We start from the raw sequence: 17,082 nt of genomic DNA on the forward strand, positions 1-17,082 counted from the left end.
AGAAAGAGCGAAGTGACCTGGAATGGACGGGACCGTCGGTAGAAAGATGGACCTTGAGCACCTTGGCAGGGAGAACTTGAAAGGGAATGAGGACATTATTGGAAGCTGAAGCCTGCATTGGAGTCTTAGAAAGAAAGAAAGAAAGAAAGAAAGAAAGAAAGAAAGAAAGAAAGAAAGAAAGAAAGAAAGAAAGAAAGAAAGAAAGAAAAGAAAAGAAAAAAAAAGGAACCAGGGAGTGATTGCCTTGAAAATTCTCTGCTTCTCCAAAGAGCAAAAGATAGTGCAATCAAGAAATGTCTTCTGGGGGCACCTGAGTGGCTCAGTTGGTTAGAGAGTCTGACTCTTGACCAGCTCAGGTCATGATCTCAGGGTCCTGGGGTCGACCTCTGGGTTGGGCTTGGCGCTGAGCATGGAATTTGCTTGAGATTCTCTCTCTCCCTCTGCCCCTCCCATCCCCCTGCCATGCTCTCTCTCTCTCTCTCAAATAACTAAATCTTCTTAAAAATCTAAAAGAAATGTCTTCTGAGCAAATGTAAAATCCAGGACATAAGCAGCAGACAATACTCCAGAGACAAAAGTGGGGTATGGCCCCACAATGTTGGTGAAGATCTGGAAAGATGGAACCTGGGGACTTTGGGGTGAATTGGTCACAAAAAAAGCCCTTTAAGGAGACTGATGGTGCACCCCAGAGCCCCTCCAACAAGAGGGCCTCTAGAGAGCTCAGGGTATGAGAAGGGCAAGAGTAGGCTTATCAGGAAGAAACTCATGGGTGTCTTTTGTCTGATGGCATGAACCATGGAGGGAGTCACAGGAAGCCAACAAAGGCTGGGAGAGTCACTTTAGCAAAACCCAGGCAGCCTGGGCTGAATGGTATGAAAGGAAGCAGTTGTACCTCCCAGCTGTACCAGGCAGGGAGCAGGCTCTGTGGCAAGAATGCACTACCTTTCACAGATAGGATGGATGACGGGAAGTAGGGGGATGAACCAAGAGCCCAGAAGGGGAAGCCAAGAGTCATGCAGAACTACTCTTAGCCTCCGGGACCTAATCAAGGAACGGCCAGCAAGTGGCCAACTGCATTTCAGAACAGTTATGGACCCGCTCCTGAAGCCTACCATTTTCCCTCTTGAAAAGGAATGTCCCCCCCCCACCATTGTATGCTGTATGTCGAGTGTACATTGGGGGAGGTGGATAACTTGCCTCTTTGGCTCCAGGGACCTGAAGACTATAGGAACTATCCCCAAAGAGCCTCATCTACACATGGATCTGACTTAGACACTTCCAGACTGTGGTGCTGTAATGGGAATTTGGAGGACCCTGGACAGGGATGGATGTGTTCTGCGTGTGAGCGGGATCCCAATCACTGGGGATCAGAGGACAGACTGGGAGATATTCTCTGAGAGGGCCTCCAGTGATCCTCAATTCCTGGGGTCCACACCCTTGTGTAATCTCAACTAAGAAGCCAGGAGCCGATGTTCCCAGCGAGCATCAGAGCTCACACACTTAACGATCGTGGCGTAGACCCGCTGTGCTCAGAACTGCCGTATCATCCCGGTCTGTGCCCCACATAATCGAGCAAGCTATGCACATCTGAGCCCCATTTCTCTACCTATAAATTGGGGATATCTGTGTCATATCTGTGATGTAGTGGTGACCGTCACTATATATAAACTCCTTCATATCACGCCTCGTATTAACTACATTCATTAGATGTGCCCAAATGTTTTCCGGTATGCACGATCTTGCTCAACCCATGCCCCTGACCTCTTCCTCCTCTTCTCCATCTGGTCAACCAACGAGACCCGTGGACTGTGCTCCTTTCCTCTGCTCTATCTCCCGTCTTCATTTCTGCTGAGAATTGAAGGAGGAGAACCTAGCTGGTCACTTGCTTCAACTCTTCTCTTATCAAATTCTCCATCCTACAGCCAGAAAGGTCAAAATGCATTCATGTCTCTCCCCATCCAAAATTTTGCATGGCTACGGCCTACTGTGTGTCGGACACTGGACTTCACATACATGATATCATTTAATCCTCGTGAGGCAGGTGCCTGTGATCAACGGGCTGGGTGGTGGCAGGGGACCCGCCATTACACTCCTCCCAAGTCCTGCAAGATGATGAGTGATGCTAGCTCCCATGCACCTCATCTCTGGCACGCCCCAAGTTTGCAGAGCCCCTCCAGCCGATCCTTACTTGTTCCTCATGCAAGGCCGTGAGGTTCACAGGGCAGTTCTGCCATCCCCACTATGCAGAGAGCCTTCTGCAGACGGTGTGTCCGTCACCCATACCTGGAGCATCTGAGCCACCATCCAGCTCTCGGCCTGACTCTTCACTGCCTAGCCACCTTGCTCACCAACGTCTCCACCGCTCTGATCATACCATGACAGCGCTGGGATGCGGACAGGAGCAGCAACCGTGGACAGCCACACAACTCACCTGAGCTATCAAGTCTCCATTTTCTGCGTGGACCAGGATCACAGCGCCCAGTCCCTTCAGGAAGGTGAAGGCTTCATAGAGCTGAGGGAGAAGCAACCAGGCGGGGGAGAGGAGGAGGGGAGATAAAAATGTCAGAACCCAAGCATTTGCAAAGAGGGCTCTTCTGCTCACAGAGTCACCCTCCCACCCCTGTGGAGGCAACGCAGCTGCTCTGTTCATACCCATGTAATGTGTTGCTCAACAAGTTAAGCCTTGGAAAGGGTCTCCCCTTGACCCTGACACCCTCCGGATCCCAGAGCAGCAGGCTGGGGGAAGGGCAGAACTGAGCGAAGCCACAGCACCGCAAGAAATGCCCTCAGTCCCAGTGCCTATGGTGCCTCCTTGCCTTCGACGTGGTTCCGTCCCACTCAGGTGGCCGCAGCTGCTGCTGGGGACAGCCACGCTCAGACCCTGGTTTCAGGTCTACAGAACTTGTGGGCCTAGGTGTGCTCAGCCTGGGCTGTGGGCCAAGTTCTACAACAACTCAGGTAACAGGTAACACACACCCTGCCAGGCATCTGCTTACTTGGCCAGCAGAGGCCCTGCCCCATCCCCCGCCCTGCTCCAACCTGCAGGGGATCTGCGCTCAGATACATGCCCGCTATGAGGACCAGAGCTGCCACATTCCTTCTCCAGGGCCTCTCGAATTTTAACTTTATTCTGCATGCACGCAAGACAGCACCCCACCCCGAAACGTATGCTTCTAGATGCAGATGGCAGGTGGGCCAGGAGGGGTGGTACTTGGGGGCAGGAAGCACCTTCAAGGACCCCTATGGCTGAACTCCATCTGCCCTCCGAGCTTTGGTGGTTAGAATGAAACACGTTATGCCAGACAGACACATGCTACTTTTTCACAAAACTGAACCGATTTTAGCCTTTCAATGACACATCAAAGTCCTCCAGGGTGCCTTGGGGTAAGTTATTCTCTGTAACTCCAAGTGTTTATTTTGAAAGGTGAGAACTAGATGCGTTCTGCTTCCTGTCCAACTGCACGGTCATGAGGAATCATAGCTTCTCAGCGCCGCTGTGTGTGCCAGGCACTGTCCTAGAGTCATATATTCAGAAACTCATTCAATCCCCTGATGACCTCTAGGAGGCAGGGAGTCTTACGACTCTAAAGCACAAAGAGGTTGGGAAAGCTGCCTCGGGATGCACAGCAAGGCCAGGGCTGCAGCCCAAAACTCTGGCTACAGGATCTATGCCCTTTGCCACCACACTGCCACACTGCCTCACTGTTTTAACCAGAGGTCAGGGCAATGCTCATACGACAAGCCCGGAGTCCCAGTGGTGTAAGAAGGCCAGGTGCCCACGAGACAATGACCTCAACACCCTGCATGCATCACGAGAGCACCACCCTCTCGAGCTCCTCTCCCCCACGTGACAGTGTGGGAAGCCAGCCCGCCCAGAGACGGCCACACTGCACAGGTGAGAAAATTCAGGGAGGGAGGGAGGGAGGGAGGGACCTCAGCCTCGACTGGCTGGAGAGAGAGAGCCAGGGCTCCCCTCTGGGTCAGAGCTAATGACATGGTGCCCGAGCTTACTAGATCTCCAGAATGAACTGCTGAACTTTTAGAAAAGTACATTTTCCTGAGCCCTGCCCTGAACATCTGTGATGGGATCTAAGACCTGTCTTTTTTTTTTTTTTAAGATTTAATTTATTTATTTGAGAGAGAGAGAGAGACAGAGAGTGAGTGAGAGGGGAAGGGAGAGGGAATCTTAAATAGACTCCCCACTGAACACAGAGCCCCCTATGGGGCTCGTTCCCACAGCCACGAGATCATGACCTGAGCTAAAACCAAGAGTTGGACTCTTAACCAACTGAGCCACCCAGGGGCCCCTACGAGTCTGTCTTTTTTTAAATAAGTTTTTTAGATGACGCTAAGGATGAGGTGGATTTGGGAACCGCCATGCAAAGGGATCCCCCTCTCGACCCCACTCAAGTAGCCGGACAGGGATGCAGGCCCAGCGTGGGGAAGGGAACCGACACAAGTCACATAGCAAGGTCGTGTCAGAACCCAGACCTGCACCCAGACCTCTCGCCTGCCCATTCTGACAGCTCCCTTGCCCATCAGCGTGGCCTCTTTCTCCCAGGAGAGGGTGTGCAGGTGGACCCACCTGGCTATCAGACATTTGGTAGAGATCCTTATACGCCATGTAGACTTGGAAGGAATTGACACCTGTTCCAAGATAAAAAAAAAAAAAAAAAAAGGAAACAGAAGAATGCATTTAAGAAACAAGAAACGTTCCTTTCTGGTAAATCCATGATCACAAGACAGAGTGGTAACTGCGAGGACAGAAGGGTGTCACCGGGCCTCACAGAGGGAGCACCGAACCCAGCCTGGGTGTGCAGAGAGGGCGGTCAAAGGAGGCTTCCAGGGAAGGCACACGGCTGAATCAGAAGGAGAGGAAGGGGAGGAGGGGGAAGAGACAGAGGGAGAGGAGGAGGGAGAACTATTCGGACAGAGAGGCTGGTGTTCATGGGTGTGAACAGTAAGGGGGGTGAAAAGACATAGAATGTGAAGGTACTAGAAGCGTCCTACGGCTCAATGCTCCGTTATGATAAAATACATACAACAACATTCGCCATCACAGCCATTTTCAGGTGCACAATTCTGTGATATTCACTACATTCAAAATACTGTGCAAGCATCACCACTACCTGCCAGGGCATGTGTTTTTAAAGCAAGGTGTGACACGATTCGACTTTCTTGTCTCAGAAAGACTGTCCTGCAAGCAGTGTTGAGGGTGGGTCCGCAGGGCAGCAGAGCGACATGCAGCTGGGAAGAGGATGCTGAAGGTCAAGGGGACAGGTGTTGCCGAGGCTGTGAGCCAGGGCGGGAGCTGCAGGGGTTGGGGTGGGGGATTCTAGAAGGTTGAAATAACAGGACTTCATGTGCTGTGTGGACAGGCCAGCAGGGAGCAGGGGACGTGGGAGACTCCTCCCTAACACACCTGGCAGGTGCATGAGGACAGGGACCACGTCTTCTGTACTACGTCAGTTGGCACACACGTAATATGTGCTGTGCATTTAATGTTTGTCACGGAATCCAGAAACGTCTGGGTAAGAATATGCATTCAGGGTAAAAGTATTAAATGGGATTGAGAATTCTTTTATACTAAAATAATGGTGAAGACAAACCAAAGATCTTTTCTTGTGCAGAGAGCCCCGGCAACAACAATTCCCTGTCCAAATCATTAAAAAAAAAAATTTAAGGAAAAAAATTAGATACAGAAATTAACATTAAAATATCAGTTTCTAATTAATCAAGTAGACTTAAATAGAAGTCATAGACAACTAATTGATACTGTATTCCTTATAAAGATCATCTTTTTTAAAATCTGAAAGAAAAACTCAGTCTGTGCAGAGACACAGATCAATGCTCAGTGAGTAAACAGGTAAAACTAAAACTAAAGTGAGACATAAGCTCATGGCTTTATAGCTTTGACTGCGTCATTATTTCCTTAAGGCGAGGGGAAGCAAATATTAACCTAGTTAGCTTCCACCATAAGAATTATTTTTTCATGATAAGAAATCTAAGAAAAGAAAAAGAAAATGAAAATTCCCCAGAAATTAGAAATAAATGACACAAATAAAATCAGAAATAATGCACTAGCAAACATAGTAAATTTAATGATACATCCTAAAACGTCATCTTGCACGCGAGTGGACAGGGTCAAGTCATCTCACATTGAAAGCCATCTCAAAAAATCACGACAGATTTGAATTGTTATCAGTGGAAACCTTCTGTAAACTCTTAAAACCTCAAAACAAAAAGCAAACAGCCAACACCGTAAATATATCTATATCCGCAACAAATTTAACAGAGGTTTTAAAAAAGACCCTCTTATTTAGAAAACAACAGTGGTGACTTTTGGGGGAAGGAGGGTGTTGTGACTGACATGGGGCCCCTGGAGATTCCACTGGGCGGCATCTGGCAAAGTCCTATTTCTTGCCCGAGCAGCATAGCCTCATCATAATTCATAAAGCCACATTTTTTTAATCTGCGTGGTTTTTCTGTTTCAGCTTTATGTTAAAAATATTAAAATAAAAGTGAAGAAGCCAAAAACCCCAAAGGTAAAAAGTACTTTGAGACAATTAAAAAAAAAAAAAAAGCAGCTAATAAAGATAAAGAGATTTGGTCTTATTTGTAATTAAAGTAATTCAAAATAAAACCTCAGTACTATACCACAGTTCAAAATATGTTGCCCAGTGCTACTGAGTGGGAGTCAAAATGAGTCCTTCCTTCATACCAATTTGGACCTGCTTAAAAAATCAGTTAAGCAATGCATATCAGGAGGTAGTAAATGTTCCCGTGTATTTGGCCTGATCACGCCACTCCTAGCAACAGGGCCTTGGAAACTCGGTGAGCCCTGGAATTCCCCCAAACCTCCCAAATTCACACATGCCATCATCCTAGCTTTTCTCCAAGGAGGTAGCATGGAATACCAGTTCTCAAAGACGGTGTTGAGAGCTTACCCAATGTGAACCCATTCATGATACCTGCCAGTTCTCAGAAACCCCTCCTACTCGATCCACCCCGTAACCTTGGAAGCAGCCCTGTCCATACCATGTGACCCCAGACCAGAGATACTAGGGCAGGGCTGGGCACCCGGCAGATGCTGAGCTGGGCCGGGAGGAGGGACAAGGCCCATTTAACACCCCCAAACACTTGGCTGGTCTCTGAAACGGAAAAGTACACCCAGACAGAGAGTGGGCTGCTTGCTGCCTTCCAGCATGGTGGGTATAGAAGCAGAGAACACGGGTCAAGGGTTAGGGGAGAGCAGAGCTGGCTCACAGAGGAAAGCGCAGGGCAAGACTCCCTGGTGTGGGATCCTTAAATACATGTCATTATCACTGAGGCAAATCTGTTTCATTAAACTTAAGCCAAGCTCTGGGGAGATTCTATTGTTTGCAGTCAAACCCGGGGAGGCTGATCTCTAGACTGGTGAAGAAGAATGGATGCATCTACAGTAATCCGGTTTCTCTACTGCAGGGCTTCTCACAGATTTTCACATGATCACCTGCGTTAAGAATAGTCAAGAACAGAATAGAGAGAGAGCATTTCCCAAACTTACTGGACCCCAGCAGCCCTTTTCCATGGAATATTTATTTTTGCGCTCATCAGATATTTACTGAGTGTTTCCTATGCATGAGCGCTATTGGGTCGGTTGACTCCGGGAGTGCAGGAGGAACAATAGAAATGACCACCACGGGGTCTCGAAGCCCTCTTCCAGCCTACCCAACCTCCTTAACCCTTCACTCTCCCACCAGAAGGATGTATGCCCAGGTCACATCTCCATAGGTAACCTGATACCTATGCAGAAGACAGATAAAAGAACCCAATTCCCTCCCAGCGCAACTTCCCCCACTCTGCTTTCCAGAGTCCTGGAAACTGGAGGGTGCCCACCTCCTCCCGGTGCACCTTTCTTGGCTCCCCTTCTCCTGAGCCCTGAAACTTCACCAGAGAGTGCCTTTAAAAAACCTTGCCTTGCACCCACTACGCCTGGTGTCGTATTTATCTCGTCTATAAAACCTTACAAGCACCATTCTAGAAATGACACATAGAGCTGTGAACAAGGAAGGAAGATGCCTGTCTAGCTTCTACTGGGAACAAGCCATAGGCAGATAAGTAAGCAAGGTAATTCCCCGCAGCGATGGGCGCCAGGAAGAAATTAAACTGGCTGGTAAATTTTTTTAAAGTTTCAAAAAAGCTTCACGGTGACTCTTTCTCTCCCAAGAGGCCGAGTCTGTTTCCCTGCTCCTTGAATGCGGGCTGGTCTGGAGACCTGCACTAGCCCAAGTCATGAGGCCGAAGTAGTGCCATGCTGGCTCCAAGCCATGCCTCAGGGCTTCACGCTCACCTTGGAGACCCACATGAAGGGGCTCAGGAGAGCCTGCTGGAGGACAGGCCATGGAGATGTACATTGGTTATCCATTCACCCATCGATGGTCATTTGAGTTGTTTCCAGCTTTTGCCTCTTGTGCCTAATGCTACTATGAATACAGGTATACAAATATCTCTAAATCCCTGCCTTCAAGTCTACTGGATAAATACCCAGAAGCAGAGTTCCTAGATCATAGGGTACTTCTATGTTTAATTTTCTGAGGCCCCTGCATGCCGTTTCCCAGAGTAGCTGCACCAGTGTGGATTCCCACCAACGGTGCCCCAGGGGTCCCATCTCCCCAAATCCTCTCAATACTTGGTACTTTCAGTTTTGTTTTGTTTTTTATAACAGCCCTTCTAAGTGGTCTCTCATTGTGGTTTTACCAGTGGCTGTTTTCAGCCCCTGGGTTTTGGAGTGGTTTGTTATAAAACAAAGGCTAACTGATACAGAAATCCTTGCCTAGAAGTCAGGCGCCGCAGTGGCCAAAATCTAACACATGTGTCATTGACCTTGGGGCTGGGTAGTAGGTGGAGGTCAGAACAGTCCCAAGGAGACTGAAAGCCACAAGCTGGGAAAAATAGCCAACACACTGTTAGTGGGGAATGGGCCACATATAATAGGCAGCAGCAACACAAGAGGAAAAAATTGCCACTTTGTGATGATGTACCCAGAGAATTTGCGAATCTGCCTGAAATGACTTCTGTGAAGAATGTTTAAGGGGTTAATCAGAGTATGATGAAACCCCAGAAGACAGGCATCCAATAGGACCGGAGAGACAAGGAATGGTTCAGTTTGCAAGTGGAATTGAGTAGACACACAAGACTGCTTCTCATCTCTATTCTTGCCAACACACAAACAGCTCTCAAAGGAAAAAAGGACCTCAGTAAAGATTACATTAAAGGTGTGCCTGGAACTCCTAAAAACCCTAGGTGGTGCCCAGTAAACTTCCTCGGCCAGACAAAAGGACTTCCAAGAATCTTGAAGGCATCACCACACATCATCACCGACAGTCGTCTAAGGTAGAGAGAAGCTTGTCTCAGAAAAAGATTTGTCTGGTGGAGTGAAGTATAATGCGATCCATTGAAAACCCAGTGTTTTTAAGAAAACTATACCCTCTTTGACCAAAAGAGACTGAGCCTGTTCAAAAAGAAAAGGACCCCTGGCCACCAACTTTCCGTGTGTAGGAAAAAGGCAGAGAAAGGTACTTGGCTGCAAACAAGGACCATTTTTATGGAAACTGAACTATGTTTCCAACAGTCAAGCCAAGGATCCCCAGGGTAGTGCCTGAGCTATGCAAACAATGGTCTAGGGCCAGGGACAGGAAGCTTTTCTGCAAAGGGCCAGAGAGTAAATCTTGTAGATTGTGTGGGGCATATGTAGTCTCTGTCACATATTCTTTGTTTTCTGGTCATTGCTTTTATTTTGTTTTGATTGTTTTGTTTTGAAAAACCCTTAAGAATGTAAAAACACTCTTGGTTGATGAGCTGCATAAGAAACAGGCCACGGGCCATATCTGGCCCACAGACTGGTGTTTGCCAAATCCTTAATTTGGGAACCACTCCCAGGGAGAAAGACTGGCCCTGACGAAGGAATATTCTAGACCCTCCAGGGTCAGCCCGGCAATATGTGTCCAGCTGGATTCCAGAATTTCAATGGGGTTTTGACCGTGCATCACTTGCTTTCTCTCTTTTCAAATGGGAGTGTTTGTTGTGGTGGTCCTGTCCATGTCCCACCATTATATGTGGGGTGCCTAGGGTGGGAGTGCACATAGCTTATCTCTTAAGTTCATAAGTTTCTGGATCAAGAGAAGCAATGCCCAAGAAACCTCATCCACATCTTCCATAGATGTTCATCACGAGATCCTAGACTCTGAACCTGAGGCCATAACCGAATGGAAATTTGTGGAGGTGAGAGTATGTTGAATGAAAGAGAACTATACTAATTGTGGCCAGATAGGACATTACTGAGATTAAAATGGCTACAAATTCTTCCAGGTTCCTCCCTTCAGAGGTGGAATCTTTTTCCCCCATCCCTTTAACCTGCGATATTGTGACATGACTTGACCAACAGGCCACAGTTGAAATGATGATGTGTGTGTACTAACTTTAATCTTCAAGAGGAAGCTTTCAGCTTCCATATTCATCCATTGGAGCACTACCACCAAGACAAGTGGTTGTAGAGGGCCCATTAGAGGACACGAGATCATGCGGGGAGCATCTCCCCAGCCATCCCAGCTGAGGCCCAAATGTCTGAGTGTGTGAGCCCAGGCGAGATCAGGAGAGAAACCCATCTGCAGCTGTAGTTGTCAAACTACAGAGTCATGAGGTGATTAATGATTATTATTTTAAGTCCTGAGTTTTGAATGGTTTGTTACATGGCAAAAGCTGGCTGATACACAGGGCAATGCAATAGACTATGGAAGTTCCCACAGAAAGATCCAGAGGGTTCATACCCATGGTGTAATGACACCATTGTCTTTGTGTTGCTGTTCTTAGAACACACCCAAGTAACACAGGCTAAACACTTGACCCAAGTGACACAGCCCAGCAATGTGAGTTCCTCTCCTCTTTGCCTGGCTTGGTTTTTTTTTTTTTTTTTTTTCTCTCTCTCTTCTTTTCAATAATTTCTAAATTAAGTTTCTATTTGAGACTGAAACGCTGCCACCATCCAACAAAACCAATAAGTACTATTAACAGTGGCTGGGGTCCATGGCTCAGAAAACACAGGCAGGACTCCCCTGTTGGGGGTTTATAAAAAATCCGATCCCATAGGCATTCTCCCCTGCCAAGGCCACACAGCATGCTGGCACGACCATTTTCTAGAATAACTTCCTCTTGTATTTTGAGATTTCTAAAATAAACCATAAAGTGCTTGATCTAAAGATGGATTCGAGCGCTGAGCGATGGCTTTCATATCCCACAGGCTGAGCTTGTCTTTGGGAGACGCGCTGTCCACCTGTTCTTTCGGCAGCCTGAATGCAGCGTAAAGAGCACCTGGCAAGGAGGTCAGGGGCTGGGCAGCAGCGCTGAGGAGTCATAACCTGTACTCTGGCTAAGGGCTCCCAGCAAAGAGACCGTCCAGGGAGGCTAAATCCAGCCTGAGCCCCAGCTGCCAAGCCCATGCCCTGGGAGAAGGGCATGTTCTTCCGACGGAGCATCCCAAGAGGGTGCCTTTTTGCAATTCTCACAAAGACACCAGAAGCGCTAGCAGCAGCTCTATCAGAGAAAGCTGAGTCCAGGTGCTAGCTGCTGTGTGACACTGGGGAAGGGACTACATCTCTCTGAGCTTCAGTTTCCACTTCTGAAACAGGCGGACTGAACTATATGAGCTCTACGTTGATTTCCTGTCCTGAAAATATCCTGCCCTTGATCGTACAGTCCAATGATGATGGCCATCAAGATTCCCGGGCAAGCCCTCTGACTCAGAAGGGGGTGTGCTAAAAATGCTCTAGGAAAGGAGACTGGGTATGTTGCTCCTTCCTCCTCTCCCTCCCTCGCTTTCTTCCCTAACTTGGTCCTTCATGCACTAAGTATTTACCGAGAATTTACTCTATGCCAGACGTGTGCTAAACACTTGGGGTAGAGAATTCAGTAAGACATCTTTCAGGAACTCAGCTCCCCATTATTTACTGTACCACTCCCATGTGCAAGCATCTGAGGGAAAGCCCTCGAAAGCCACATGAGCAGCTTGGCACTGAGCCTGGGGACACTGGGGAAGCCACTCCAGGTGTTCACACTAATTGCTTTTTTAAATCCCACATTGATGGCTGGAATGCACTAGCAGGATAACACTGGAGGCAGAGACCAGGGATGAGGCTGAGGAGGAGTCTGGACAAGACACAGTGAGCCCCACATCCGGGAAGGGACTTCAGGGGAGACCCAGAGTCCAAGTTGAACTGCTGTAAATGCAAAGGCATGGATCCACTGATGGATGGGGGAGGGAGAGAGAGGGAATGGCTGGACAGGGGTGCCCCGCATGGAGATGGGGACCCAGAGTGACAGCAGAATTCACAGGAAGAGGTAATGGGTTTGGGAGAAACATTCTAATAAGTCTGCGTCCCCTGGGGGCATCCTAGGAGCCGTATCACACACGAGTTGGGATCGGGGTCACAGGCAGATGGATAGTGAGGACACTACAGAAGCTGAGGGCCCCACAGGAAGGTGAGCCTGAACTGGATCCCTGAGGTCACCACCATTCATGGAGCACCTTGGGAAGGAGAAAGACCAGGCGGGGCTGGGTGGGGCTTGTGGACGATCCCACATGTTTTTTTTTGTTGTTGTTGTTGTTTTTTTAAAGATTTTATTTATTTATTTGAGAGAGAGAGACAGTGAGAGAGAGCATGAGCGAGAAGAAGGTCAGAGAGCGAAGCAGACTCCCCATGGAGCTGGGAGCCCGATGTGGGACCCGATCCCGGGACTCCAGGATCACGCCCTGAGCCGAAGGCCGTCGTCCAACCAACTGAGCCACCCAGGCGTCCCCGAGCCCACATGTTTTGATGAAGCTGCAAGTGCGCAAAGGAGGGGAAGGGGCTTGAGCCAAGGCTCAGGACAGTGCTACTTGCCTTGGGGTAAGAAGGAATCCATGCACTTAGGAGCACTGACAACAATACCCTTTGTAACCCATCCCCCCAACCTTGGACACAGGACTGGCCAACAGGAAGGAAAGGGCAAGAACAAGTGCCTTGGACAGGGGCCAGCCTCTACTGGGGATCCTCAAATTTCTTACCTTGTTTCCCCTCCAGACCCTTTGGTCCTAGCAACCCCTACAGCCTGTCGGTGCTAACCCTCGGGACCTCAGAGGAGGGCACTTTGCTGGCCCACCCATCCTAGAGCCGAGGGTTCGGGCCCTGGGGTCTCCTTCAGGGGATGTGAAGGGGAGCCTGAGACCCAGCCTCGGGTCTGGGGGGTCACAGAAGGTTGATGTTCCTTTGGGTCTTTCCTAAAACCCTGACACAGGGGCGCACACAGTCCCTGAGCCAGCGATCCTGACCCTGCTTTGTATTAGAACACCTGACCTTTGCAAACACATCCCTCTGGGAATTTGGGCTCAACAGGCCTGGAGCCTGGCTCTGGCAGGTTCTTAAGAGTTCCTTGGCTCAGGAGGAGAACCCATGATCTGCTCTGAGTGCCTCCTGCTACCAGTGAGACAAGTGAGTGGGACACCACTGCAGGCCAGGAATAGAGAAGAGAAAAACCCACCTCTCCCTGCGCAGTCTCAGTCCAGAGGCCAGATGAGGACAGCAAGAGCCCTGAGCCCCACAGCTCTGAAGGAGAAGCCCCCTCTGGGGCCGTGGGAGTTCAGAGGGGGAGTTCATGGGAATTGAAACTGCCTGGAGTGCTGAGCAAGCACGGAAGGCTTCTAGGAGATGTGGTTATTTGAGCCCATCCCTGAGGATGGCCTCTACCGTCGGACCTGGTTTGGGGCCTCCCTGCATGTCTCAGATGTACCACAATGAAACGGCGGCCCAGGGGCCACCGAACAACGAACGAGGAGGAAGCCCCCGCAGGAGAGGGGCTAAATGTGGAGGATCCTGCCTGCCTAAGGGAGCACATTGCCTCGAGTTCCTGGGAAAGGGGAGCTGGGGAGCAGGTGTGGGGCCCCCGAGACAACATGAAGTTTCCTGCCCAAAGCTCTTCTATTGAGGTCCCCACACCTGTGGGTGGCCGCAGAGACACCAGCCCTCCTCCAGGCAGTCTGATGCTCTGACAGAGACCATCCAGTGTCGGCACAGCCCCTGGTCCTGGCTGCCTTCTTCTTCCTGCATCACCAAGGCAGGCCAGAGTGAGATCCCTCTCCACAGAGGGCACCCCTTTCCTCTCTCCCCATGGGGTGTATCAAGAGACGTGCAGGCAGCAAGCCCTGCTTGAGGTCCCCTATGCCTGGGTTCTGCTGGACTCAGTAGCTCAGCCGCCGTGGTACCTAAGAAAAGCCACCCCCAACCTCCCTCTGGGATTGCTATGACAACAAAGACCTGGCATCAGGGTGAAGAATTAACAATGAGCTCAGACAGTGGGTTTGCACTTGGTACCAGAGCCCAGGTGCTTTGGATGTGGTGTCGCTGAACAATCCCAGAGAGGTCAGCTTGGGGACTTGCCCAGCAGCACCTGGCCAGGACACCGAAGGGCAGGCTTGAACCTAGGCAGCCTGACTGCTGGGATCATCCCACACCCTGCTGCTGGGAAAGCTGCAGGCAGATGACCCTCAGCAGTCAGCCCTGTGTGAATCACCCTCCCTGCACAGAGCAGCCTCGCTCAAGGTCATGCCCCCTCCCAGAGCACCTCGCTCAGTGCCTGGCTGGAGAGGAGCTATGAAGTCCCCACCCCCTTGGCTTCGCTGGGATCCAGTGGCAGGGTGTCCAGGTCTCAGAGCTCCCTGCAGCTGATCTTGTTCTCTGGGCTCTGCTCCCAGTGGCTGATCCTGTGATCATGCTGGGGAGTGGGGGCAAAATACCCCCCCAAAGATGTCCCCACCCTAATCCTCAGAACCTATGAATATGTTCCTCCCACAACAAAGGGAATCTGCAGATGGCATTAAATGAAGGAGACTGAGATAAAAGATCATCCTGTATTACCTGAGAGGGCCTAGTGAGATCACCAGGGTCCTTTTTAAGGAAAAGCAGGGGAGAAGTTAGAGTCAATCTGGGGTGGGGGGGGTGTCTGGAAGGATAGTGTCACCAGCCAGCATGCGGGCAGCCTGGTGGGGCCGGAAAAGGCAAGGAAGGGCTCCCTCCAGGGCCCCCAGCACCTTGACCTCAGCCCTAAAGCCCACTTCAGACTCCCCATCTCCAGAACTGCCATTTGGGTCATTTTAAACCACAAATGGGGGAAGGGGGCTTGTTACAGTAGCAAAAAGGAAACCAATCCACACTCATTTCCTGCACCCCAGTCTCCACCTCAGGATTTGCTTCAGTGAGCCCTGACCACACAATTTTTTAAAAGTTTCCAATAGGAAGGAGATCAATCCAGTACCTCCATAAGACTGAACACTCTGGGGGTCTTATGATGGAATGATGATAAAAGTAATAACTAAAAATAAAGAATCCTTACCAGGAGCCAATGGTGTTCTAAGCACTTTATACCCTCTAATTTGAGGTTCCAACCTCTATTTTCCAGCTGGGGAAACTGAGGCACAGAGAGGTTGAGTGATTGCCCCAAGGTCACACAATTGCTAAGTGGAGAGGCCTGGTGAGCCATGATGTTTTATTGCGTGGAAAAAAAAAAAAAGCATCATGCAAGATAAGGTACAATACAGGTCTGCGCACGTGAGAATTATGTGTGTTTGAGTGTGGACACACTTACACAAATAGGAAAGATACCTGGAAAGACAAATTCTTAATTATCACTTTCTATTTTAGACACTTCCGTATTGTCTCTGAATAAACATGCACTAATTCTGAAACTTAAATCAATAGAAAACATTCTATGATATTAGACACCTAAAACCATGAATGCACCTAAAAACTTCTCCAAGTCACTTCCTTGCAAGTGTCTGGTCAGGGGAAGAGAATTCTCTGTCCTCTTCTAAGACAATGAAATACATAGGACTTCACAAAATGCCCCTCGCCCACAGAGCTGTGGGACCCTCCTGAGACAGTTTTGCGATGCTGGTGTTCTACCTGACTCTTCACACCCCCATACACAGCCAAGCTGCTAAAACCGATGTGATGAAGCCCATAGGGTAAGTGGGAAACTGCTCAGGATTTAACATTAGGTGAGAAAAGTGAGGTACAAAATTGTAAATTATGGATCATGATTGGATTGTGATTGGATTATGATTCTGTACAAAACAAGAGTGTGATTCACAGCAACTGCAATGGAGTGCCTTCCTGATACGCAGAACTCAGACATATAAAACCCAAACTGATGGGGGGGGGCAAAGAATATAACAAGACATTCATAGAAAGGGATGCAAAGTATTTATCATAAATAATGATAAAAGAAGAACAGTGGACAGTGGTAGACTGAATTTGACTTATCAGATTTGCATGGATTTTGTATTAGAAATACAACCCAATGGCACAAGCATGCAAACAGCTAGAGACACGGGGATCGTGGGCATGCAAGGCGCATCTTTCAGGAAAGTAATTTGGCTATAAGTGTCACGAGCCTTGAAAAATGCTAAAACGTCGATCTTGTAATTCCATCTCTGGAAATCTAAGGAAACAATTAGAAATGCAAACAGACGTTTATATACAAAGATGTTCACCATAACACTACTTAGAGTAGAGCAAACAGAAAACCTAAGTGCCCAATAAAAAAAAAATAACTAAGCAAGTTAACCATTAAACTGTACATTACAAGCCCTGAAAAGTTATTAATGAAAAGTAATGATTACTCATAAAATGTTAAGTGAAAATAGAAGGATTCCACCTAACTGCCATCATATAACTATATAAGGAGAAAATCATCCAAATCGACAGAGCAATAATCCTTAACATGAATGTAAGCAGTGACTGGGGTAAGCTCAAGAAGAAAAAAGATTTTTCCTTCTCTTGATGTTCTGACTTTTTTGCAATGGGGAAAATATACTTTTATAATGAGAAAACACAGCATATGTTATCTTAAAAATGGAAAACACCCTTGCATTCTCTTTGGAGCACTTCCTTCATTTGAAGCGGCCTCTTCCGAGAGCATCCAGAACTGCCCCTCTCCAGAATGACCATTCCCGCCGTAGTTCATTTTTTCCCTACTCTTTGCTTTGTGTATCTTCAGTTCAATTCACCTCAA

At 48.6% G+C, this 17,082-nt stretch overlaps 1 protein-coding gene across 2 annotated transcripts in view; it reads right to left on the minus strand.

The window, feature by feature from the left end:
* CRMP1 (collapsin response mediator protein 1) overlaps positions 1–17,082 on the minus strand; it is a 79,043-nt gene that overhangs the window by 21,069 nt on the left and 40,892 nt on the right. For both annotated transcript variants that reach the window (XM_044226233.1, XM_044226234.1), the window contains exons 5-6: positions 4,586–4,647; positions 2,432–2,512 (exon numbers count right to left, since the gene is read on the minus strand). In XM_044226233.1, coding sequence (XP_044082168.1) covers positions 2,432–2,512; positions 4,586–4,647 — 143 coding nt within the window. The remainder of the gene's footprint in view (positions 1–2,431; positions 2,513–4,585; positions 4,648–17,082) is intronic.

The sequence above is a fragment of the Neovison vison genome, chromosome 11, assembly GCF_020171115.1.
Source record: "Neovison vison isolate M4711 chromosome 11, ASM_NN_V1, whole genome shotgun sequence".
Lineage (NCBI taxonomy): Eukaryota > Metazoa > Chordata > Mammalia > Carnivora > Mustelidae > Neogale > Neogale vison.